At 54.0% G+C, this 23,803-nt stretch overlaps 1 protein-coding gene across 1 annotated transcript in view; it reads right to left on the bottom strand.

The window, feature by feature from the left end:
- Positions 1–7,367: 7,367 nt before the first annotated feature.
- The window catches only part of WNT3A (Wnt family member 3A), a 54,344-nt gene continuing 37,908 nt past the window's right edge, over positions 7,368–23,803 (bottom strand). The window contains exons 3-4 of the mRNA XM_017883819.1: positions 17,669–17,934; positions 7,368–9,605 (exon numbers count right to left, since the gene is read on the bottom strand). Coding sequence (XP_017739308.1) covers positions 9,126–9,605; positions 17,669–17,934 — 746 coding nt within the window. The 3' untranslated portion in view covers positions 7,368–9,125. The remainder of the gene's footprint in view (positions 9,606–17,668; positions 17,935–23,803) is intronic.

Genomic DNA, 23,803 nt, shown 5'->3' with positions numbered 1-23,803 from the left:
TACTCTATTCCCTTCATCTATCCCCCCTACACTATCTCTGTACACTATCCCCCTACGCTATCCCTTATCCCCCTATGCTATCACCACTATGCTGTCCCCCTACATTAGCCCCCTATGCTATTCCCCTACACTGTCTCCCCTATGCTATCCCCTACCCTATCCTTCTACTCTATCCCCCTTACACTATCTCCCTACACTCTCCCCCTACTCTATCCCCCTAAGCTATCCCCCCTACACTATCCCCATGCACTATCTCTCTACACTATTCCCCCCACACTATCCCCCTACATTATCCCCCATGATATCCCCTATGCTATCCCCCTATTCTATCCCCTTATGCTATCCCCCTACACTATCTGCCTACACTATCCCCTCTACACTATCCCCCCTACACTATTCCCCCTACACTGTTCCTCCCACAGTATCCCCCTACATTATCCCCCAATGATATCCCTCTACGCTATCCGCCTATGCTATCCCCACTACTCTATCCCCCTATGCTATCCCCACTACGCTATACCCTTAGGCTATCCCCCATGCTATCCCCCTACACTATGCTCCTATTACGCTATCCCCCCTACACTATCTCTGTATGCTATCCTCCTATACTGTCCCTCCTACGCTATCCCCCTACACTATCCCCTTTACACTATCCCCCTACACTGTCCCCTACACTATCCCCTCTACACTACCCCTATATGCTATCCTCCTACACTATCCTCCTACAGTATCCCCTTTACACTATCCCCCTACACTGTCCCCTACACTATCCCCTTACGCTAGTCCCCCTACGCTATCCCCCACCCTATTTCCCCAATGCTATCCCCCTGACATTATCCCCCTACGCTATCCCCCTATGCTATTCCCCGTACACTATCCCTCTACAGTATCCCCCTATGCTATCCCCCTTATTCTATCCTCCTACACTATCCCCTACAGTATCCCCCTACGCTATTCCCCCTACACTATCCCTCTACACTATCCCCCCTACACTATCCCCCCACACTATCCCCCTACACTATCCCACCTGTGCTATTCCTCTGCACTACCCTGTCTACACTATCCATTCTTCTACATGCCCTGTACACTCTGGTCTACACTACTTGCCAACACTGCCCCTCCTGCACTCTCCTGATGTCCAGCATCCCACATCCTCCCCAGCCTTTGGTGTTGGTGCTACAGGCTGCCTGCTCCAATGAGGAGTGGCACTGCAGGGCAGGTGCCTCATGCCAGGCCTTGAATGGAGTGGGGAGAGGTCAATGCCAGTCTGGCCTCTTGGCCTTCTGCCATGGTGGGGTGTTTGGGCAGCAGAAGAAGACAGGAGCCCGGGCACTGGCTCTGGGGCATAGTCTGCCCACCTCAGGCTCGTGAACGATGGGGAGACACCTGGGGAAATCCACTTTTCCCAGCCACACATCCAGCCCATATGCCTGCGCCTGGACTTCCGTGTTTCCTGCTCCTGCCAGGAGGCCAGGCCTTGGCATTCCAGTTTGTAATTCTGCAGCTGGCCGCTGGGTGGGAAGGTGAGGTGTGCTGTTGGAAGGAGACCCAGGCTGGGACCCAGCCAGGAAGCTCTGATCCCAGCTGGGTCTGGAGGGCAGTACTCCCCAGCGGCACCTGAGGGTATGGTGGAGCCTTTGCAACCTCCACTGGAGGAGGTCTTTTTGCTGCCAACACCTCACCTCTTCCTAGAAGCTCTCTTGGGTTAATCACAGTCCTCTGCTTGTGAGACCACAGCTCCTCAGTCTGAAGGAGGCTCCCCTGAGCTGGGCCTGAATGGGATGTCCCACCCCTGCTTCCTCCCTCCCAGCTAGCCTGTGTTTGGGTGGACAAATCCTCCTCATCTTCGCACCATAAACACCAATTTGCAGGGCCCCGAGAGCCAAATGACTGTTTACTGTGTGCTCTAGAGGCTCAAATAAAAAAAAAGAGAGAGAGAGAGAGAGAGAGAGAGACAAAAAGAGAGCAAGGAGTCAGCTTGGAGCTAAACAGCAATTAGCACCTTCTGCTGAGCTCCCATCCTGGCCAGGCAGGCGGGTGGTGGCTCCCAGGCCTCAGTGGAGCCCCTTCCGAGGGCTCTCCTGGTGCCATGGGCACCCACTTTTTTTCTTGGCATCTGCAGAGATGCAGTCTCAGAATTACAGGAGGATTTTGGAGCCTTAGGAAGTGTCCCCATGCTCACCTCCTCCTGGAAGCCCTCCCAGATGATCCCGAAGGCAATCACTGACAGCAGTCCAGTTCTGCAGGGAGGAACACTGACCTAGTCCCCCAGACCTTGGAAGTTGCTCCAGGAGGTCTTGCCCCTGGGCCCCAGGGCTCCAGACCCATGCAAGACTCCTGCAGGGACCTGAGTGCCCTGTCCTGAGGCATCCATCCTGAGGGGTTCAGAGGCAGAAAGGGGGATCCATGAGGAGAGGAGACTGGGAAACAGGGCTGAGCTGTCCAGGAGAGGGGCTGGGGCCTGTGGAGGGTGGTGGTGCCACTGTAGGGCAGAGGGAACTAGGGCCCATCCCAGGTCTACAGCTGGACCTCAGGGTGGGACTGCTTCCCCCAGGACCTGGGATGAGGCTGTGTCTCCCAGACCCCAGGGCAGGGCCCTGTCTTCTCATATTCCAGGGTGGGGCACATCCCCAGCTCAGTCCAGGCTGAGGGTCCGCACTTGTCTTACCTAGACCCGCAGCCCAGGGTGCTCCAACGTCCTCTGCCCTCTGCCAGTAGCCCAGGAAGGGCAGGGCCTACAGGTGGAAGGGCAGGGTCTCGGGACAGAGCCTGGCAGAGGGCAGAGGCTGGCTCAGCATCCCAGGGGTTCCCCTCTGGTTCTCCCGTGGACTTTCTCTCATGGCTTCTCACTCCAGGCTTCAGTGCAGGGTGGACAGTCCACCCACCGAGGCCCGCCCTGGGCTCGGGGACCAGGGTCCCCCACTCTGATGATGCCAGGCTCTGAGTGCACGGCCCTGATTGTAATTCCTGGTAAGAGGCTATCTGCAGGGGAAAGGGCAGAGGTATCCACCTGGCTGAAACACTGGGGAGGGCCAGGCTAAAGGAAGTCTCCAGGGAATGAAGTTACAGGGTCAGCTTATCGGGGAACCTGTGGCCAGGGCAGCCTTGCTAGGGCTTAGGAGTGGCTGATGTCTGACGACGCCTCAGACACTCCACCTCATACACAGACAGGCATACTGAGGCCTGGATGGCAAGCTGGACCTGACACCATTTCTGCAATGCCCTGGTCCTTGGAGGACCCCCTCCAAGGACTGGGGTGTGGTGCTCCCAAGTCCCAGCTTCTCATCCTCTTCAGGGACGTCCCCCAGGCCTTGCCTTCCCCAACAATAAGCTTCTAGAATGTTCCTTCTTGAGGATGGCCCCAGGGACTGTGGGGAACCCCTGAATTCCTTCCTGGCTGCTCAGCCTGTGTCCTGGAGTTCCCTGGAGGCCATGACAGACCCCACTCCAACCTCAGATAGGCCAAGGAACCCCTGGGCCAAGGCCATCTTTTGGGCTATGTCAACTCCCAGGGTAGCAGCTGTGCCCCTGGGAGCTGACAGGCCCAGAGCTTGGTCAGGGGTCCTGCCCTCTGCCCTCTCCTCTCCCACCCACTGGAGGGTGGTGACGCCAGGCCCGCACTAGGGGAGCTAGGCTGGATGTGGAATCCGGTTGAGAGGGGAGGGGCCATCTCCACTGATGGGCCTCTCAGGCCCCCACCAATCCAGCATGGCCCAGAGAGGACCCATGATGGAGCAGGGGCAAGGACCAGGACTGGCAGGGCCCCGGGGCACACCCAGCCCAGGCTCAGCGCTGGGGATGGGCACTGGGCAATCAGTAAGTAGGGCCTCACCCCCACCCCGTGTTGGGCATGGGGACCTGGAGCTGGCCTTGCACCTGCCTGCTGCGGTCCCAGCGTCCTGGGGAGGCCAGGCTGGCAGCCTCCAGGCTTCTCCTTGAAGGGAGAAAACTGAGGCCCCGGATTCCTGAAAGTAGGTGTGGGGAAGGGGTGTCAGAGAGAGGAGGGGTGCCCAAGGTGAGGGCCAGCCACACCCCTCTGGGACTTCAAAGCCCGGAGGGTGAGATGTGCAGGGGGCTGGGCAGGGGAGCCCTGGTGGGGTGGGGCCCCACCACCTCCGGGCCTTTTATATGGTTATTCCTGTCCTGTCTCAACTACCTGCGAACAGGCCCACCAGGCGCATTTCCTCCTTCTGCAGGGCGGGTGAGCAGGATGGGCTGTAAACACCCTGGGGGGTGGCTTCTGATACTGACTTGGAAGCCTGTAGGCTCTGGGGGTTTGGGGGCTGGGGCTCCGAGGGTGATGCTTGCCCTTGGCAGGTGAGGGAGGCTGTGCACTAGGTGCAGCAGCCCAGGCCAGCAGGCCCTTGAGAGGGAAGACCTCCCTCGGCTCACTGCCTTTTGCATAGAAGAGAAACTGAAGCCCAGGCAGGGGCAGGGCTTGCTTCTACACAGGGTGAGTTGAGGGTTTTACCTCCCAGCCCCCATCGCCTATAAACTGGGGTGTGTCCTATGGCCCCACGGGCTGCAGACCAGCTGCACCCCATTCCTCAGAGACACATCCAGGACCTCTTGTGGGGTCACCCTCTGTCTGTGCTAGGGCCACAATGGGGATGAGGACTGCTGAGACCATCTTCACAGTGGTCCTTCACACCTGGCCTGCAACGGGACCTTGGGCTCTCCACCCAGATGGCCCCCTGGGTCTCCAGCAGGCTGTGTGTCCTCAGGCCAGCACCATCCCCTCTCTGGACCCCAGCAGTGGAGATAGAGCCTGGGTGCTGGGGATCTCTCTGGGGCCTCTGGGGCCTACCTCAGCTTCAAGCCCCCAGGTGGCCCCACACTCTCACGCCCTCTGCCTGCCCAGCTGCCTCCCGACTGGGTCAGTGTCTTTCATCTGCAATGCCCCCAGCACTGGGGCCCAGTAGGTGCCAATTAGGGTGGCTCTGCCCTGGGTCCCGACTAAGAGGCATGGTGCCCATGGGCCGGGGCTGAGCAGGGGCTCCTGTCGGGTGCTGCCCTCCCCCAAGGACTGACGCTTTATGGCTATTGCTCAGGAAGACCTGGCGGGTTGAGCGGGCTTGGGGTCCCCTCACTGGTGATGCACCATGGGGGAGAGGGGTCCTGTGTCCTTAGTCACTGGCTCCCTTGTTGTAGACAGCAGCACAGCTGCCCCCCCGGGGCCCCCCTGGGAATTCCAGTGGCCCTGCCTACGGAGGGTCAGAGCTGCCCTGGAGCAGTGGGTGACCTGCCTGGGATGGGTGTCACGGCCCCAGACAATGAGGCCATGGCTGGGAGTGATATTGGGGTGCCCACCAGACCTCGAAGCTGATGCACAGTTTTGGGAGGCAAGGGAGAGGGGAACCTGACCTCCAGAGCCCTGGACCGGGTCCCTTCTCCCCTGGCCCTGACAGGCCCTGGGTAGCTCTGTGCTCCCATGGCTGGTGGCTCTGGAGAAGCACTCCCTCCCCACAACCACCCCAGCAGCCACACTTCAGCCCTCATCCCCTCCTAGCCTGGCCTCCTTGACTGTCCTCTGCAGGGTCCTCTGCTTCATGAGGCTCTGCATGGCTGCTGCAGGCAGGGGTTGGGCAGTGGCCAGACCTGGGCAGGAGTCCTGTGCAGCCATCAGGGTATGCTAGAGGGCGGCATGCTATCTTGCTCTGTGGGTGCTATGTTGCCCCACTATGCCAGCACTGTGAGGAGGCCCTGGGCATTGAGTGGGGTGGAAAGACCTGACCTGGGGTGGGGAGGAGCAGGGCCCTGGTGGAGGCTGGGCTGGATCTGTAGCCTCAGGGAGGTGGCTGGGGCACAGGACCAAGGGGTCCTGGGGAGTGGGTAGTGAGGGGCAGGTAGGGGGTTTGGGAAGGCCAGGCTTCTGGTGGACCACTCACAAAGGCGAGGAGCAAGGGGTGTAGCTTGAAAATGGTGCCCAGAGAGGGCAGCCAGGCCCAGTGTGGCCTAGAGAGGGTGTCCTGCTGGGCAGCCATGAGGGCACCTTGGAGCGAGGGTGTGGGGAGGGAGGTCAGCAGTCCCTCAGGCCCCTCTGCCCAGCCTGAGCTACATGCCCTGAGCCTGTGCCCTCAGGGTCTGGGATGGCAGGTGCCTGGCAGGGTCAGGGGACACTGTGCCTGGAGGGGTCATGCTCCTGCCTGGGGCTGGCCCCTCTCTGGCTCTTGGGGCCGGGAGATTGTGTTCCCATGGCCTCCATGCCTAGGATGCTGGTGCACCCGCCCCACTCCTGGGGCTGCCTTGACCCCCGCTTCCTACCACAGGGCACACCAGAGGATGGCCAGCCCTTCCGGTTCTCTGCAGGCCTAGCTCCCCGCCGGCGTGCACATGGCCTGAGTATGGTGGCTGTGTTGGGCCTGGCCTTCAGGCAAGTGCACTGGTTGCTCCACCTCCATGGCTTTTTCCCTTGGCATTCACTGCCCTGAAGGTCTGGCTGGGCATCCAGACAGGGCCCAGAGATGGGCACGGGGACCAGGCAGGCATGGGACGGCAGAGAGTGGAGCAGAGATCTTTGGTGAGGCTGGGATGGGGAAGGCATGGCCTTGAGACAGCCCTCGGGCCCCTGTTGCCTGTTTCCAAAGGCACACCCAGCACCCCTAGTGAGGCCACATGAGGGCTCCTGTCAGTAGGATGGCTTACCTGTTCCAGGGGCTCTCCCTGCCTTCCTTGGCTGGGGAAAGGAGATGGGGGGCTCCCACAGGCAGGGCACCCCTGTGCACAACCCTACGAGGTGAGGATCCCAGAAGAACTCCTTATGGCTAGCCCCATCCCAAGGTCCTGCTTGGATCCAGCTGATCCTACACTTAGAGGCCACCAGCCACCATGCCACTGTCCGCAAACCCAGAGAGTTGGGGGCATGTCCATAGCTGGTGCTAGGGTGTCCGCTGAGTGAGTATGGGCTCTGTGGGAGAGGAGGTGGTGGGCATCCTGCTGCTCTGACTTGTTGGGGGCTCAGCCAAGCCCCTTACCTTAGGGCTACCTACCTGGGGACTCCAGGTGCCTGCCGCTGTCTCCCTATCAGAGGCTCTACCCCACTCCAGGCCTTGGTGCCAGTGGCCATTCCCTCAGCTTAGCTATCCTTATTCCTCCCACCTGGAATTCCAGCTCTGGAGGTCCCCTACCCATCATGGCCTTGGGGCATTCCCCTGCCCCTGGACCCAGGCCCTGAGATCCTGAGTAGGCATCTTCTCTACTCTCTCAACACCGTGCTGACCCACCACCAAAAATCCAGCCCAGACTACAGCCTTGATGGCTTGTTTCTGTTTTTTTCACTTTTCCCATTGTTTGAAACTCACAAGCTAAGACTAAAATAATTTCTTTCATAGAAAGAAAAGGAAAAAAAACCACAAAACATCTATTCATCTAACTCCAGTGGACAGTGGATATAGCAGCATCAGATATAACATTAAAACCAAAAACGCAGAATTTGAGGCAGAGGATGGCGGTGTCCCCTCTTCTGGGCTCTTGGGGCGCCCCGCCTAGCCGCGTCTCCTCCTCGCACCTTGAGGGTGGGAGCCGGTTCACAGTGGCAGAGGCTGAGGGGCTGACCATGGGGCAACCAGGGATATGGGCCGGGTGGGTTCAGCGGCCTCCTATTCATTCCCGGGTCAGGCAGATGAGTTAGGAGGGGCCGGGCCATTGGCTCCAAGAAAGCGGACCTTTGCTCCAGTTCCGCCATGAGAGGCCAGGAAGGGGACCGGCCCATCTCAGGGCTGTGGGACCTTTGCGAGCAGCACAGTGGGGTGGGGGGTGATACCCCCCAAATCTCCTGAACAGCCCCCAAATGAGACCAGCAGCTCTGGGCAGCCTGGGGGGACTGGACCCCTCTTCCTACCTTTATCTTATAAGGGGCTGTGGACAGGCGGAGGAAAGGGAGGGACGGGACGAGAAGCTTCTATCTTTCCTGTGGCTGGATGGAGTGCAAGTGGGGAGACCCGAGGGCAGGGAGGAGGGCCTGGGCAGCTGCAAAGAAGGGGGCGCAGCTGAGCAGCGCAGAGACAGGCGGGGCCTGGGGCGCAGCAGGCCGGCTCCCTAGGAGGAGGACCTGACGGTGTGGTAGCCCGGGCAGGGCGGACCTCTTTGGGAGGGCCTCAGTCACTTGCCTCCGCGAAGCCCCGGTCCTCTCCCAGGACCGAGCTTGGTCTTGGGGTTGGGGTCTGCGAGGCGCTTCAGGCTTTCCCCAGTAGGGTTCCTGGTCAGGTGGGTGGTCAAACCCCAGGCAGAGGAAGGGGTGGCACAGGAGTCGGCGCGCCTGGAGCATTCCAAAACCAGGCGCCTGGAGAGGAGCCCTCGGATCCCAGGGGCACGGGTTGGGGACCCGACTCGCTTCATGGAACCTTCCCAACTAGACACAGGGGTGGATGGAACCTTACAGGGGATTGGGGAGGAGGGGGCTAGAGGGCTGAATTCCCTGCTCTGGATCCCGGATTCCTGGGCGGTTCCCAGGGAAGTCCCACCCGCGGAGAGAAGCCCCGCCCCATCGGAGCCTTGTCCCAGAGGAGCCCCACCCACAGGAAGGAGCGTATGCAGGCCACGCCCACCCAGAGCCACAGTCCGCATGGAAGGGGCCCTGCCCTGGTCAGGAGAAGCTCTGCCCCATCCAGGCAGAAGCCCCATCCATCATGAAACCCCACTCCTAAGGAGGAGCTCCGCCCCCAGGGAGGAGTCTACCCCAGAGCCCTGCCCCATCCTAGAACCCCGCCTCCTTCAGTAGGAGCCCCACCTGCAGGTAGAAGCCTACCTAGTGTCGCGTCCACCGAGAGCCACGCCCTCGCAGGAAAAGCTCTGTCCCACCCAGGAGAAGTTCCGCCCACCATGTAGCTCCCCCTCTGTCCGGCAGAACCCAGTCTCCAGGGAGAAGCCTACGCAGAGCCCCTCCCCATCCTGGAGCTCCGCCTCATTCAGGAGGCGCCCAGCCGCCAGAGAGGAGACACTGGCTCCAGCGAGGAGCCCTGCCTTCAGGTAGGAGTTCTGCCCCCAGGTAGGAGCCCCACCCCCAGGGAGGAGTCCCGCCCCAGGGAGTAGTACTGCCCCGTTTAGGTGAGAGTCCTGCCCCACCCAGGGAAAAGCCCACCCCCAGGCAGGGCCCATCCCCGTCCAGGGGGAGCCGCGGCCGGTGCCTACTTGCAGGTGTGCACGTCGTAGACGCGCGTGCACTCCTGGCAGCTGACGTAGCAGCACCAGTGGAACACGCAGCGGCACTTCTCCCGGCGCCGCTCCGCTCTCGCGTTGTGGCCGCGGCCGCAGCACAGCAGGTCGCAGCCGTCGATGCCGTGTGAGCTGACGTTGCAGGTCCGGTCGCGCGTGCCGAAGGAACCCGTCTCGGGGTTGGGCTCGCAGAAGTTGGGCGAGGCCTCGTAGTAGACCAGGTCACGCTCCGTGGGCACCTTGAAGTAGGTGTAGCGCGGCCGCAGGGTCTCCACCCATCCGCGGGACTCCCGGTGCTTCTCCACCACCATCTCCGAGGCGCTGTCGTACTTGTCCTTGAGGAAGTCACCAATGGCGCGGAAGTCGGGTTGCGACCACCAGCATGTCTTCACCTCGCAGCTGCCCGACAGCCCGTGGCACTTGCACTTGAGGTGCATGTGGCTGGCGATGGCCTGCGGGGCACGCGCAGGAGCCAGCGTCAGGGCGGCCCCCTGGTGCGTCTCCCGGAGGAAACAGCATTACATGTCGCCCGCAGCCCACCTGCTCCATAAAGTCCCCGGGCAGAGGGGGCAGACTCCCAGATAGGGCCCCAGGGCCACCCCCTTCCTATGGTGCAGATACTGGTGCCTGCTCCCTTGCCAGACCCAAGCCTTCCCAGGTCAGGGCTTGGGGGGCTCCCCTGTCCCCGTCTCCTAGCTGAGTACTTCTACACTGTCTAGGGTGGAGTGAAGGAAGGACAGGGTTGCAACGTGGGATGCCATACACGAAGAGCCACGGCAGTCAGAGTGCAGGGATGCAGGGGGATAGGCGTTCCTTCTGACCCTGAGGACCCAGGCACGCTGCCCAGAGGAGGTGTACACGGCCGGGTGGAAAGGCAGGAGTCCTGAGCATGAGTAATAAGAGTGGCCCAAGAAGCTGGTCACTGTATGGGTACTGCAGAGGAAGAGGAAGGCGATGTTGGGACATAAGGCTGTGAGGGGATGGGGCAGGACCTGGCTGAGGAGCAAATGGTTTCCCCTACGGGCAATGGAGAACTCAGCTTCTTTTCCCTTCTTTCTTTGGGGAAGGGGTGGGGGTGAGCGTAAAGGGGCGTGTGAACATCAGAACAGTCTAGGTGGCACTGCACTGTGGCAGCCACTGGCCAGACAGGAGCCCGTGAGGCATGGCAGTGCAAATTCAGAAGTGCTATAAGTGCCAACTGCATGCTGGATTCCCAAGACTTAGTATAGGAAAAGGATAGGAAACAGCTCATTCATAATTTTAATACTGACTACATTATTGAAATGATAGCATGTTGGCTATCCTGAGTTAAATAAAATTTAGTATTAAAATTTGTTTCTGGCCGGGCATGGTGACTCATGCCTGTAATCCCAGCACTTGGGGAGGCGGAGGCGGGTGGATCACTTGAGGCGAAGCCAGGTGTCTACTAAAAATACAAAAACTAGCCAGGTGTGGTGGCGGGCGCCTGTGGTCCCAGCTACTTGGGAGGCAGAGGCAGAATTGCTTTAGCCAGGAGGTGGAGGTAGCAGTGAGCAGAGACTGCACCACTGCACTCCAGCCTGGGCTACAGGACAGAGTCTGTCTCAAACTAAACCAAACCAAACCAAACCAAAACCAAAACCAAAAAACCTTGTTTTACCTGTTTACTCTTTAAATGTGGCTATTAGAAAATTTATAATGATCTTTGTGTCATTTGTGGGACAAATTATAATAATCTATGAGCCATTTGTGGCTCCCATTCTACTTCTATTGGACAGTTCTAATCTAAGGCTTCAACTGGGCTCTGGGTCCCAATCCTGCCTCCTCCTCATCGCCTTCTGGCTCTTTCTTGAACTCCTCCCTCTGATATTGACTGTTTCCTATGGGCATCTGCAGAGTAACATATGCCCCACCCTGCCCAGTCTAGTTTATCTAATATCCATTTTATTTCCTCTTTTGTTTTAGTTTTGTGTTGGATCAAAGTTACATAGGTGCATACTTTAGAGAGTCCAACAGTTTCCAAGATCTGTTTAGATAAACAGGAATCCTGGTCCTACATGCAGCCCCTTGCAATGTTTACAACTCTAATAACACACTTATCTAGACACCTCTTGATTTTTCAGCATTAGGCATTATTTATTGGCCTCTCGCCATGGTGGATGGCATTTAGTTTTCTCTCCTTACTCCACCATACTGATGTACACTTCCCAACCACCAACCACTCTTGCCCTAAAATGTAGCTTAATTTCACATCAGTATTCACTGCTGGTGGTATTGGGACACCTTTAAGTGTCATACATTATGATGACTTCTTTTCCTCGATGACTTTTTGTAGTTGGTATTATCAATGTACCTGTAACTGATTCAGCCTCAAATTCTCCCTTACTTATCTAAATATTCTCTTCAAAATGTCCAAACACATCAGCTATTCTATCAATTTCATCTTCTTGCAGATATTTTTTTTCCCAGAAAAGATCTTGTAAATTTTTTGGAATGTCCATGTCTAAAAACAATCTTTTCTACTATCCCATTTAATTGATAGTTTTTCTGGGAAGTGAATTCTTCACTTAAAATTCATTTTTACATCTTGGAATTCAAAAGTAGTATTACTCTGTTTTCTTCTAGCTTTCATTATTGCTCCTGAAAAGTCTGGTACTATTTTGATTCCTGATCCTAAAGCCCAAACATTTCCTTGGCAGCTTGGAGGGCTGTTCTATGTGGTAGGCTCTGAACTTCACAACAGTGTGTCTTGAAGTAGATCTTTTTCTTCTGTTGTTCTAGTCACTTCGTGGGCCTGTTTGGTCTGAAACCTGTGCTCCACAGTTCTGAGGAAGCTTCCTGCCTTGTTTCTTTGCTGACTGCCTCCTCTTTTTGTTTGTCATTGTCTTTCTTGGACAGATCCTCCAAATCTTCTCCTTGCTCTTATTTTTAATCTCTCTTTTTTTTTTTCTGTCTTGTGGGAGGGTGTCTCAACTATCTTTCAATTTGAAGATTTTGCTTCTGTTATCATATTTTTAATTTCTAAGAGCTCTTTTGTAACCTGAATGTTTAAAATTACCATCCTGTTCCAATTTCATGGATATAGTGTTTTATCTCTTTGGGGATATTAATGATCATCCTTTGAAGCTTCATCTCTCTTTACAATGTCTCTTTCCCATAAATTTTGTTTGAGTTTGTTTGTTTTGGACTCTGCCATTGTTGTTGTTAGAGGCCTTCCTTAGAGGTCTGATGATCCTTGGCTGTCTGTTCATATTTAAACATGGGACACTAAAAATCTTATTGGAAGTTCCTGTACATGGGAGAGACTTGTCAGCCTTGGTCCTCTCTATAGAGTGATCTAGCTGCATTGCTTTATTGGGACCTTTCACAAGTTACTGTCTTGAAGTCTCTTTTGAGTTGGTCAGAGTCCCCAGAGCAGAATCTTCCATCCTCTTGCCTGGAGGATAACTAAGGATCACAGCTAGCGTTAGGAAATCAGGAGGAGGCATGAGAAATCAGGAAATCAGAGAGAAAGGCATGAACTTCCATATGTAGAGAGAAAAGTTTCACTTTGGAAGCTTTACTCTGAGATGTGCTTGGCGTCCCTCAGATCAGAGACCTCTGCTTTGCAGAAAACAAACCTCCAGGCTTCAGCCACAGGGAAAGGAGAGGCTGCTGCTTGGCTACAAAGAGTTGGGTAGTGGAGTGAGTGTGCTATAAAATACTCTGAAAATCATCTTTCAACCAATCTTCCTGTTTTCGGTCCCATATTTATCTCAACTTATCACGATATCAGATACTGGGAATTCCTAGACTGGTTCTCAAATTTCTCCTCTACTGGCTTAAGACTCAGTTTTCTTGGGTCTGCTTGAGTATTCATCTGTCTGCTTTTAGCTTTCAAAGTTTTCTTAGCATTGTTTCCTCTTTATTTTCTGTATTCTCACGAGTATCCATCTCTATCTATTCATTCATCTATCTATTTATCCATATATCCTATCTATATTAGCATGTATATCTATGTATAATCTCTATGCACTATTTATATCCATTTATATCTATCATCTATATCTACTATTACCTGTCTCTACTTATATCTATTTATATTTTATTTATATTTATCTCTTCATATCTATTTATTTTAAAATTAATTTATTGTTATTTTAGTGGGTTCCAGGAGAGTGCAGACGGAAGTGTTCAGCTTCTCATCTTTAACTGGAAGTCTTTATTTGTTCTGCAATTTATATGTAATTCTTTTCCAAATCTATTATATTCTTTTTTTTTTTTTTGAGACGGAGTTTTGCTCTTGTTGCCCAGGCTGGAGTGTAATGGTGCACTCTCGGCTCACCGCAACCTCTGCCTCCTGGATTCAAGTGATTCTCTTGGCTCAGCCTCCCAAGTAGCTGGGATTACAGGCATGCACTACCACACCCAGCTAATTTTGTATTTTTAGTAGAGGTGGGGATTCTCCATGTTGGTCAGGCTGGTCTCGAACTCCTGACCTCAGGTGATCCACCTGCCTCGGCCTCCCAAAGTGCTGGGATCACAGGTGTGAGCCACCATGCCTGGCCTATTATATTCTTTTTATAGTTTCTAGTTTCCTGCTGCAATGTTCACACTTGTGTTTTAGCCTTGGGAACCTAAGTAAGCGTTTTCCCCCTCAAAGTCTGTGTCTAATAATTCCAGTATCTGAATTTCCTGTGTACTTGTTTCTGTTTTTTTTTTTTTTTCTGATTAAACTCATTGTGTCATCAGATCATGTGATAGATTATCTTTGATTGTGTGCTGGACATTGTGTTTTTTTTTTTTTTTTTTGAGGCAGAGTCTTGTTCTGTCACCCAGGCTGGAGTGCAGTGGCGTGATCTTGGCTCACTGCAAGCTCTGCCTCCTGGGTTCACGCCATTCTCCTGCCTCAGCCTCCCGAGCAGCTGGGACTACAGGCGCCCGCCACCATGCCCGGCTAATTTTTTTTTTTTTTTTTTTTTTTTTGTATTTTTTAGTAGAGATGGGTTTCACCATGTTAGCCAGGATGGTCTCGATCTCCTGACCTCATGATCCGCCCGCCTCGGCCTCTCAAAGTGCTGGGATTACAGGCATGAGCCACTGCGCCCAGCCGACATTGTGTTTTCTAAAAAATTATTATAGAAACATTTATAGGCTTAGAGGAGGGATATCGTCCTTCTCCAAAGAGGATTTTATCTGCTTTTTCCAGTGTATGGGAGTATCAGCAATTTGGGATTACCTTAATCCAAGTTCAGGTTTTGAGAGATTTCTAGTCTGCCCATGTGCACAGGGCAAGACTACTTCTGGCTTGGCTTTGCTCTTCAGGGTCACAGCCTACACTGAGGAAGGATTTACCAGAGATCCCACCCTTGGTGGGCCCCTTAGCTCTGTGAGTCTGCTGGAAATGCAGTGCAACCTCTGTAGTCTCTTCCAGGTCAGCAAATGGACCCTAGACAAAAGCTACCCCAGGTACCAGGCTTGGGATTTTCTCTTGGATCAGGGGCTGTTAATTCCTCACTAAATGGTCAGTTATTTGACACTTAAAAATCATTTTATGGAAGTATGATAGACATACAAAAAAGTATATGTGTCATAAGTGCAAAATATACAAAATTTTATGAATTACCTGCCCCAGAACACCAGTGTCTCAGAAACCCCCATCCTCCTCTCTCTCTTTCCAGGACATAGATTCTCACAGCATTTTCTTGATGACTCATAACATTGAGCACCTTTTGTGTAGGTACTGGAATTTCTATATTTTCTTTCATACATGGCTTTTAATTTTTTGGCCAATTTTCCCATTGGTTTGTCTATCTTTTTCTTCTTAGTCTGCAGAGTTCTTTTCCTACTGTAGCTTCTCTACATTTGCTGCATATGTGAGTGTGGATGTATGTATGTGAATGTGTCCTCCCCTGTGGGTTGCCTTTTCAATCCCATAGTGGTGTGCTTTTATGGATGAAATTTCTTAATTTGAATATAGTCTATGTTATTCCACTTCTCTTTCAATGTGAGTGTTTTTTGAACTGTTTAAGACACCTTTGCCTACTCTTAAGGTCACAAAGATATTATATATTTTCTTGTAAAAGTTTCATTGTTTTACCTTTCCCACTGGGATTTATAATTGATTTTTACAGATGATGCGAGGTAGCAAGCCAGGGTTATTTTTTTTCCGTGTTGCTATCTGTCTTAGTCAATGCTGTATTGCTACAACATAACACCTGAGACTGAGTAATTCATAAATGTATTCCTTCATGGTTTGGGAGGCTGGGAAATCTAAGATCAAGGTGCTGGCAGGTTACGGCTTGGTTTATCTACTTCCAAGAGGGCACCCTGAATGAATGCCACATCCTCCAGAAGGGAGGAACATCATGTCCATCATGTCCTCATATGGCATGAAGGTGAGAGACAGAGAGAGAGAGAGAGAGAGAGAGAGAGAGAGAGAGAGACATCCTCTTCTGCAAGCCCTTTTATAGCAGCATTGGTCCCTACATGAGGGCAAGGCCCTCATGACCTAAACACCTCTTATTAGGTGCCCCCTCTCCAGACTATTGCACTGGGGATCACGCTTACAATATATGAATTTTGGGAGACACATCCAGACCATAACACCACCCAGTTGACTGAGCACCGTTTATTGAAAAGCCCATTCCTCCCATGGCACTGCACTGCCTCATCTATCATGAATCGGGTAATTATGGGGACTCCACAGGTTTAACAGGGTGCTTTTTATAGTTCATCCTGCATCTGAAGTTGTCTTCTGTAGGAAAATTAGTCTGAGTTATCTAGTTCCTCACTGTTGAAAGGTGAATATCCCCTGTTCACTCTTCACTCCTGTGTGATCCCCTGATTCTACAGCCAAGGCCAACTGCCATCTTCATGTTGCTAAATCCTGTGGATGCCACTTGGTCCTTACACCCGTCACTGCCCATCAGCCATATTTCCTCCCTTGGTAATCCATTGATCTTCTGACCAATTCCTTTCTAACAAGCTGCTGTGGTCTGAATGTTTGTGTTCCTCAAAAATTCATGGGTTAAAATCTTTACCCTCGGCTGGGCATGGTGGCTCACACCTGTAATCACAGCACTTTGGGAGGCCGAGGTGGGTGGATCACTTGAGGTCAAAAACTCAAGACCAGCCTGGCCAACCTGGTAAACCCCATCTCCACTAAAAATACAAAAATTAGCCGGGTGTGGTGGCATGCACCTACAGTCCCAGCTACTCAGAAGGCTGAGGCAGGAGAATCGCTTGAACCCGGGACATGGAGCCTGCAGTGAACTGAGATGATGCCACTACTCCAGCGAGACTCTGTGTCCCCACCCCCCAAAAAAGAAATCTTTACCCTCAAGGTGACAGCATTAAGAGGTAGGGCCTTTAGAAGGTGATCAAGTCAAGTCATGAGGGTGGAACATCGTGAATGAGATTCGTGCCTGATATGGTTTGGATCTGTGTCCCCTCCAAATTTCATGTTGAAGTGTAATCCCCAGTGTTGGGCATGGGACCTGGCAGGAGGTGTTTGGGTTACGGGGGCAGATCCATCATGAATGGCTTGGTGCTGTCCTCATGATAGTGAGTGAGTTCACACAAGATTTGTGTGTGGCGACCTCGCCCCCACTCTGTCTTCCTTGTTTCTGCTCTGGCCCATGTGACGTGCCTGCTACCACTCCACCTTCTGCCATGTGTAAAATCTCCCTGAGGCCCCCCAAGAAGCTGAGCAAATGCTGTTACTAAGCTTGTGCAGCCTGCAGATCTGTGAGCCAATTAAACCTCTCTTCTTTAAAAATTACCCAGTCTCGGGTAGCAACGCAAGAATGGCCTAAAACAGTGCCCTTATAAAAGTAACCCCAGAGAGATCCACACCCTGAGTGAGGACACAGAAGGCATCATCCATGAGGAGCAGGCCCTCACTGGACAAGGAATCTGCTAGTACCATGACTTTGAACTTCCCAGTCTTCAGAACTGTGAGTACTAAACTTCCATTGTTTATAAATTATCCAGTCTAAGGTATTTTGTTGCAGCAGCACAGACAGACTAAGACACAGGCTCACGAAGCTTTACACGGCTTGGTCTGGGTTGGCCTCTCCACATCAAGATGTTCTTTTTTCCATTACACTCTGTACTCTGCCCAGACCAAGTCGCTTGTCGTCTTTCACCTCCAGGCTGCCTGGGAGGCTCTCCCAGCCTCCCTCCCCCTAAATTACTGCCAACTGTCCTTAACATCGGGTCACCTTGTGTGCATTTCCTCATTGCAGAATTCCTCCCCATCTCTGTGGCTGCCTGGCTGTCTCCAACCCTGGGCTCTGCAGGGGCTCCTGTTGACCAGGCCTTTGCCTCTTCCCTCCTTCTTGGCTACCCCAGTCCACAGGTGGGCTCGCCATCCCCAGGAGCGCACTGGATGCTGTGGTGCAGCTGGATGGTGCTAAGCTTTGCACACCCCAGGCAGGAGTCGAGAAGACCCTCAGCCTGGCCACCATCCTACCATATGCCCCAAGGAACCGGGGCACACACCCTGTTGAAGAGGCTCCTTTTTCCCAAGCACCCTTGCAGGCAGTGAACCTACCTGGCGCCCAGCCTCATTGTTGTGGCGGTTCATGGCTGAGCGGGCATCTGGCCGGTTCTCCCGGGCGTCGGCGAACTCCCGAGACACCATCCCACCAAACTCGATGTCCTCGCTACAGCCACCCCACTTCCAGCCCTTGCCTGGTGAGCCCTGGTTGCGACTGCTGCAGCCACAGATGGCGGCCGTGCCCTCTGCACATGAGCGTGTCACCGCAAAGGCCACACCAGCTGAGGCAATGGCGTGGACAAAGGCTGACTCCCTCGTAGCTGTAGAGAGAGGAGAGATGCAGGGTTAACAGGGCTCAGCTCAAAGGACTGCCTTGGGCAGGGCAGGGGTCTTAGCCCATTTGCATTGCTGTAAAGGAACTCCTGAGGTTGGGTGGTGTATAAGGCAAAGAGGCTTACTTGGTTCACGGATCTACAGGCTACACAGAAGCATGGCTCCAGCAACTGCCTCTGGCAAGGGCCTCAGGCTGTTTCTACTTGTGGCAGAAGGGAAAGTGGGGGGTAAAGGGGAACCAGTGTGTGCAAGAAATTACATGGTGACAGAAGCCAGAGGGGAGGTTGGTACCAGGCTCTTTTTAACAATCAACTTTGGCTAGGTACAGTGGCTCATGCCTGTAATCCCAGCACTTTGAGAGGGTATGGTAGAAGGACTGCTTGAGACCAGGACAGCCTTTTCAACATAGCAAGACCCCATCTCTACAAAAACTAAAAATATTAACTGGGTGTGGCCCCAGCTACTTGGGAGGCTGAGGCGGGAGGATCACTTGAGCCCAGGAAGCTGAGGCTGCGGTGAGCCATGGTAGCACCACTGCATTCCAGCCCTGTCTCAAAAAACAAACAGCTGGGCAAGGTGGCTTATACCTGTAATCCCAGCCCTTTGGGAGGCGGAGGTGGGAGGATTGCTTGAGCCCAGGAGTTTGAGACCAGCCTTGGCAATGTAGCGAGACCCCATCTCTACAAGAATATTTAAAAATTAGCAAGGTGCAGTGGTGTGCGCCTGTAGTCCCAGCTATTCAGGAAGTGGAGGTGGGAGGATTGCTAGTGCCCAGGAGTTTGAGGCTGCTATGATCACACTTCAGCCTGGGTGATACAGCAAGACCCTGTCTTTAAAAAAAAAGGCACAAGGAAGGCCAGCATGCACCTGGAAAGATCGTCGACATCACCCATCCTGGGGATGTGCAAATCAAAAAACCCAGTGAGGGGTCGCCTCACACCTACGGGGACAGCTGCAATCAAAGGGTCAAAGAGTAGCAAGTGTTGGCAAGGATGTGAAGAAATCAGACCCTGACCCTTATTCACAGCTGGATGGAGGGGAAAGGTGCAATCCTCTTGGGAGGCACTTTGGCAGTGTCTTCAAGGGTAAACGTACACTAGCCGTTAGGCTTGCCCCAGAGGAAACCTGTGTCTGTGCACAGACTTGTAAGCAAATGTTCACACAAGCCATAAACTGGAAGTACCCCAATGTCCATCAACAGGAATGGTTAAAAAACAGTGGCAAGTCCATAACAGCATTTAATTTAGGAATAACAAGAAAAATAGCATGAAGGATCTCAAAATAGTCATACAACTGAACGAAGACAGGTAAAACCAGAAAAGAGCCACTTCCTTCTGCTGCCCAGACAGCCTGGGGTGCAGACCCCAGAGTGTGGCTCCACCCCGCATACCTCCCACCTCTGCTGTGCCTCTTGCCATTTCCTTCCTCCACCGCAAGCACCGGCACTTGCATGGCTGAGCGGTAGGGCCACCTCTTCTGGAATCTTCTCAAGACCAGTGGCCTCCAGTGCCTGCCTCCCCAGGGCCAGCCCCAGTGACCCAAATGCCCCTGCCTACAGCTTGGAAGGCTGCAGGGTGTCTGCCGCTGCTGACATTGGAGCTGCCTGGGTCCTTGTACACAGCTTCCTTCTTCCCCAAATGGGGAAATAGAGGCTGAGTTGGGGAAGTGGCATTGCTTGTGCAGAAGGGTGGTTGGGGAGGGCTGGAATTTAGGAGAAAGCTCTGGAGGCTAGGATCAGAGGGATGGGAATGAGGGGTGGTGTGGGCTTTGCAAAGGCCAGACCCGCAGCCAGGCTTCCCCAGACAGGTTGAAAGAATGAGCCGTGTCTTGGGGGTGGGTGTATGCAGACACGTCTGCAAGGGCACGAGGAGAGGGGTGGGCCTGGCCAAGCCCTGCTTTCATTGATAAAAGACACTCAGGGCTGGGGGCCTATAATCCCAGCTACTTAGGAGGCTGAGGCAGGAAGATCACTTGAGTTCAGGAGTTCAAGGCTGCAGTGAGGTATGATTACACCACTGCACTCCAGCGTGGGCAACAGAGTGAGAACCTGTCTCAAAAAAACAAAATAAAAAAAGGCAGGCACTCACTTTGGACCCATCCACCGACACAGGTGAGGAACAGAGTGCCTGCTGTTTGCCAAGCATTGCGGTCTGAGCTGGGGAGCCAACAGGGAGCCAACCAGGAAAGAGCCCGACCTGCTACTGGGCAGGGATCTTACAGACCTAGCAAGAAGACACCTGGGCTTTGGAGCCCCTGAGCCTTGGCCTGGCCTCGGGGGGCTGGGTGTGTCCTGGGGCAGGTTCCTCCGTGTCTCTGCTTCTGTTGTGGGAGGGTCCTGAGCCCCCACCTTTCCTTGGCTCTGACCTTCTCTCTCCCCTCGAGGCCCTGGGAGAGCAGGAGGGAGAAGGGAGCTCTGATGGGCCCTCTCGATGGGGACAGAAGGAGGCCTGAGGTTCTCCTGGAGCCAGGGTCCTCCCATGGATCAAGGAGGGGGATACAGGGCTGTGTCCCACTGTGTCCCCCTGCTCCTCCTTGGCAAAGGCCCGCAATGGTCCCCTCAGGGTCACAACAGAGTCATCATAGGGGGCTGTGACCTCCTCTGCCACCTGGATATCCAGAGAGCTTTCATCCTCAGGTGGATGGGGCTGATGTAGTCTGGATATTTGTCCCCGCCCAGATCTCATGTTGAAGTGTCATCTCCAGGGCTGGGGTGGGGCCTGGTAGAGGTGACTGGGTCATAGGGGGTGGGTCCCATGGCTTAGTGCTATCGTCGAGATTGTAAGTGAGTTCTTGCAAGATCTTGTTGTTTAAAAGTGTGTGGCACCTCCTCCCCCACTCTCTCCCGCTCCTGCTCTCACCATGTGACACGCCTGCTCCCCCTTTGCCTTCCGCCATGATTGAAAGCTTCCTAGCCTCCCTAGAAGCAGAAGCAAGAGCCACACTTCCTGTGCAGCCTGCAGTGCCGTGAGCCAATTAAACATCTTTTCTTATAAATGGACAGACTCAAGTGTTTCTTTATAGCATTGCAAGAATGGTGTAACTCAGGAACACAGGCATATGATTGCAGGCTGCCTAGGAGAGGACTGAGAGAGCAGCCCCTGGGGCTTGTGATGTCCTTGAGCCCAGGCCGGCAGGGACAGAAAGGCATGAGTGAGTGTGCACACACTCAGATGCTCCCACACAGCCCAACACACATCCACACACAGCCAGCACAGAGGAACGCACGTTTGCTCCCATACCAAGAACATACAAAGTGGAAGGTATTCGAGGCTGTGGCTTTGCACTGGCGTCCCCTGTCCCCCTGGCTGCTGGCAAAGCCCCCTGAGCCCCTTGGGTCTGCTTTGGTTGACTCTTCTGTGGATTGGCCAACAGCTCCCTGATGGCGGGTCCCAGCAGCCCCATCCCCTCCCTAGGGCCCTGTCCAAGTCAGGCCTGGACACCCACTGCATCCAGCCACAAGCCTAGAAGAAAACTCTCCATTTCTTCTGTATCCACTTCCCACCCCAGCTCAGGAAGGGCTCTGCTTGCTGGTCAGAGACTGTCCAGTCCTGAAACAGCCCCAGTCGCCCAGGCTACTCTGGCCTTCCCAGGTGGCCTTCCCAGGTGGGCCTCTCAGCCAATTTGCCCCTCCTGGTTCTTATCTGTGGGTCCATCTCCCACCTTGCCATGAAGAGGCCCTTAGGAGGCCCCAGCCTCCAGCTTCCTCCTTCCACCACATGCATACACAGCCACATGCACACATACACAGACCCATGCATACTACACATGCATGCACACCCCACCTGATGCACATGCACGCACACATGCAAACACACACATATAGGCATGCACACCACACACACGCACACATCATACATGCACAGACATGCACACCCCACCACACACCTAAGCACACATGCACACCCCACTACATGCATGAACACATATACACATGCATGCAAGCACAGCATACACATGCACTCACATACATGCACATCCCACACACACATGCAAACCATGCAGGCGTACCACACATACCATACACATGCACACACATGCATGCACACCCCCCACATATACACACCCCACCCCACACACATGCACACACACAAATACACACACACCACACAACACATACACATACACATACATGAATACTATACACATGCACATACATGCACACACACCCCACATGCATGCCCCATGCACATGCACACACACACATGCGCACACATATACATATGCATGCATGCACACCGTACACACCACACACATGCACACCTCCCACGGATGCACATATGCATCCACAACCCACCACACGCAAACACATGCATCTCTCATGCCGAGAGCTGAGGTCTTCGCCCAACTGCCAATCTGGCCGCATGAAGCCAGGCCCCTCCCTGGCTGGATCTATCTCCTCTCCTGACCTCAATGGCGATCCCTGGCCTCAGGCCGCACTCAGCCCTTTGTCCTCCCCTTGGGCTCTTTCCAGTTCCTTACTTGGCTCAGGTTGGACCTGCTGTGCCCCTGCCTGCTCTGAGGGGAGTGGTCAGGTACCGGGTGTCCTCTACACCTGCGTGCCCCTCCCCAACCAGGAAGATTTGCCCACTGACTCCCTCCCCAGTCCTGGCTGCCTAGGGGCAGGAACTGTTTGGCATACCTTTTATTTCCAATCTGGAGCACAAGGCCCAGCCCGTAGATATTTCCTGGAGCCAGAGTGAAGGGCAGGAGCCCTGGGCTGAGTCAGGGAACCGGGAGGGTCTGAGCCTACCCACAGCAGGCCCACCTTTGCCCCTGGGTGCAGATGGGCACCGAGGCCCATCATGCAACCTCCGCTCTTTCCTTTCCCAGGGAGCAGCTAGGCAACCACCTCCTCCTCACCTCTCCAGGAAACTTGAAGCCCCCACCCCCGACCCCATGTTACTTCCCTAACACAACTGATCAGTTCACAGACAGGCCTGGAGGGGCCTTTGCTGAACCCACTGCCCCTGAGTGAATACACGTGTGGCTGGATGCAGAGCACTTCCTCTCTGTGCCTCCAGGCCTGAGGCCTCTTCTTGTAGTCCTCAGGTCATCCGCTCCCTAGTCAGCACCCCTCCCCTGCCATCTGCCCTGCTTCCCTTCCAGGGCAGCTTGAGAGGGCAGGGTTGAGGAGTGTCCTGGGTACTCCTGGCCTCATGCATGGCACACAGCTCCACCTGCCCTCCTGGCTGGACCCTCTCACTCCCAAATGGCCTGCACATCCCACGCCTTGAATACCCTACTCCAGCTGAGCCTGCCTTCCCACCTGGTGGGCTGGCTACTACAGGAGTCTGTCTCCAAGGCCAGCCCCTCCCTCTTGCTCCTGAGCTTCTGATAAGAGGAGAACCAGAGCCTGAGGCTAGGGCTCTCTCTGCCTCACTCATGCCCTGCCCATAACAAGGGCTTGGAGATCCCTGCTTATCAAAACTCAGGCAAACAGCCCCAACAGCCAGACACACTCAAGGGCAAGGGCAGGTGGTGCTCAGGGCTTCCACTTGGAGAGAAAAGAGCTAATTCTTGCTCAGTTTGGTCACTAGCTGGCTGAACCTTGATTTTCCCTTCCATCACGTGTGGAGGTGGAGCTCCCTACCAGGTGTGAAAACCCTGGTGCAGGCCTTCAATTTACTCGTGAAGACTGAAGAAGTCTCTGCAGAGAGGCTTGGATCCCAGGACAGACACCCTCATCCGAGGCCAAAGTAGAAGCTGCAGGCTGAAAGACCACAGGCCAGAAAAGCATGAGACCCTATGTTCTGGCAAAGAAAGGCTGCATTAAAGTTGAAGCCACAAGGTCTCCAAGCAGTTCCACAACTGCTCACAGTGTTTATCAAGCACAATGGGAAAAGCCTTAACTGTGCA

Source organism: Rhinopithecus bieti, unplaced genomic scaffold, assembly GCF_001698545.2.
Source record: "Rhinopithecus bieti isolate Rb0 unplaced genomic scaffold, ASM169854v2 scaffold_14404, whole genome shotgun sequence".
Taxonomy (NCBI): Eukaryota; Metazoa; Chordata; class Mammalia; order Primates; family Cercopithecidae; genus Rhinopithecus; species Rhinopithecus bieti.
This window is presented reverse-complemented; position numbering and strand designations above follow the sequence as displayed.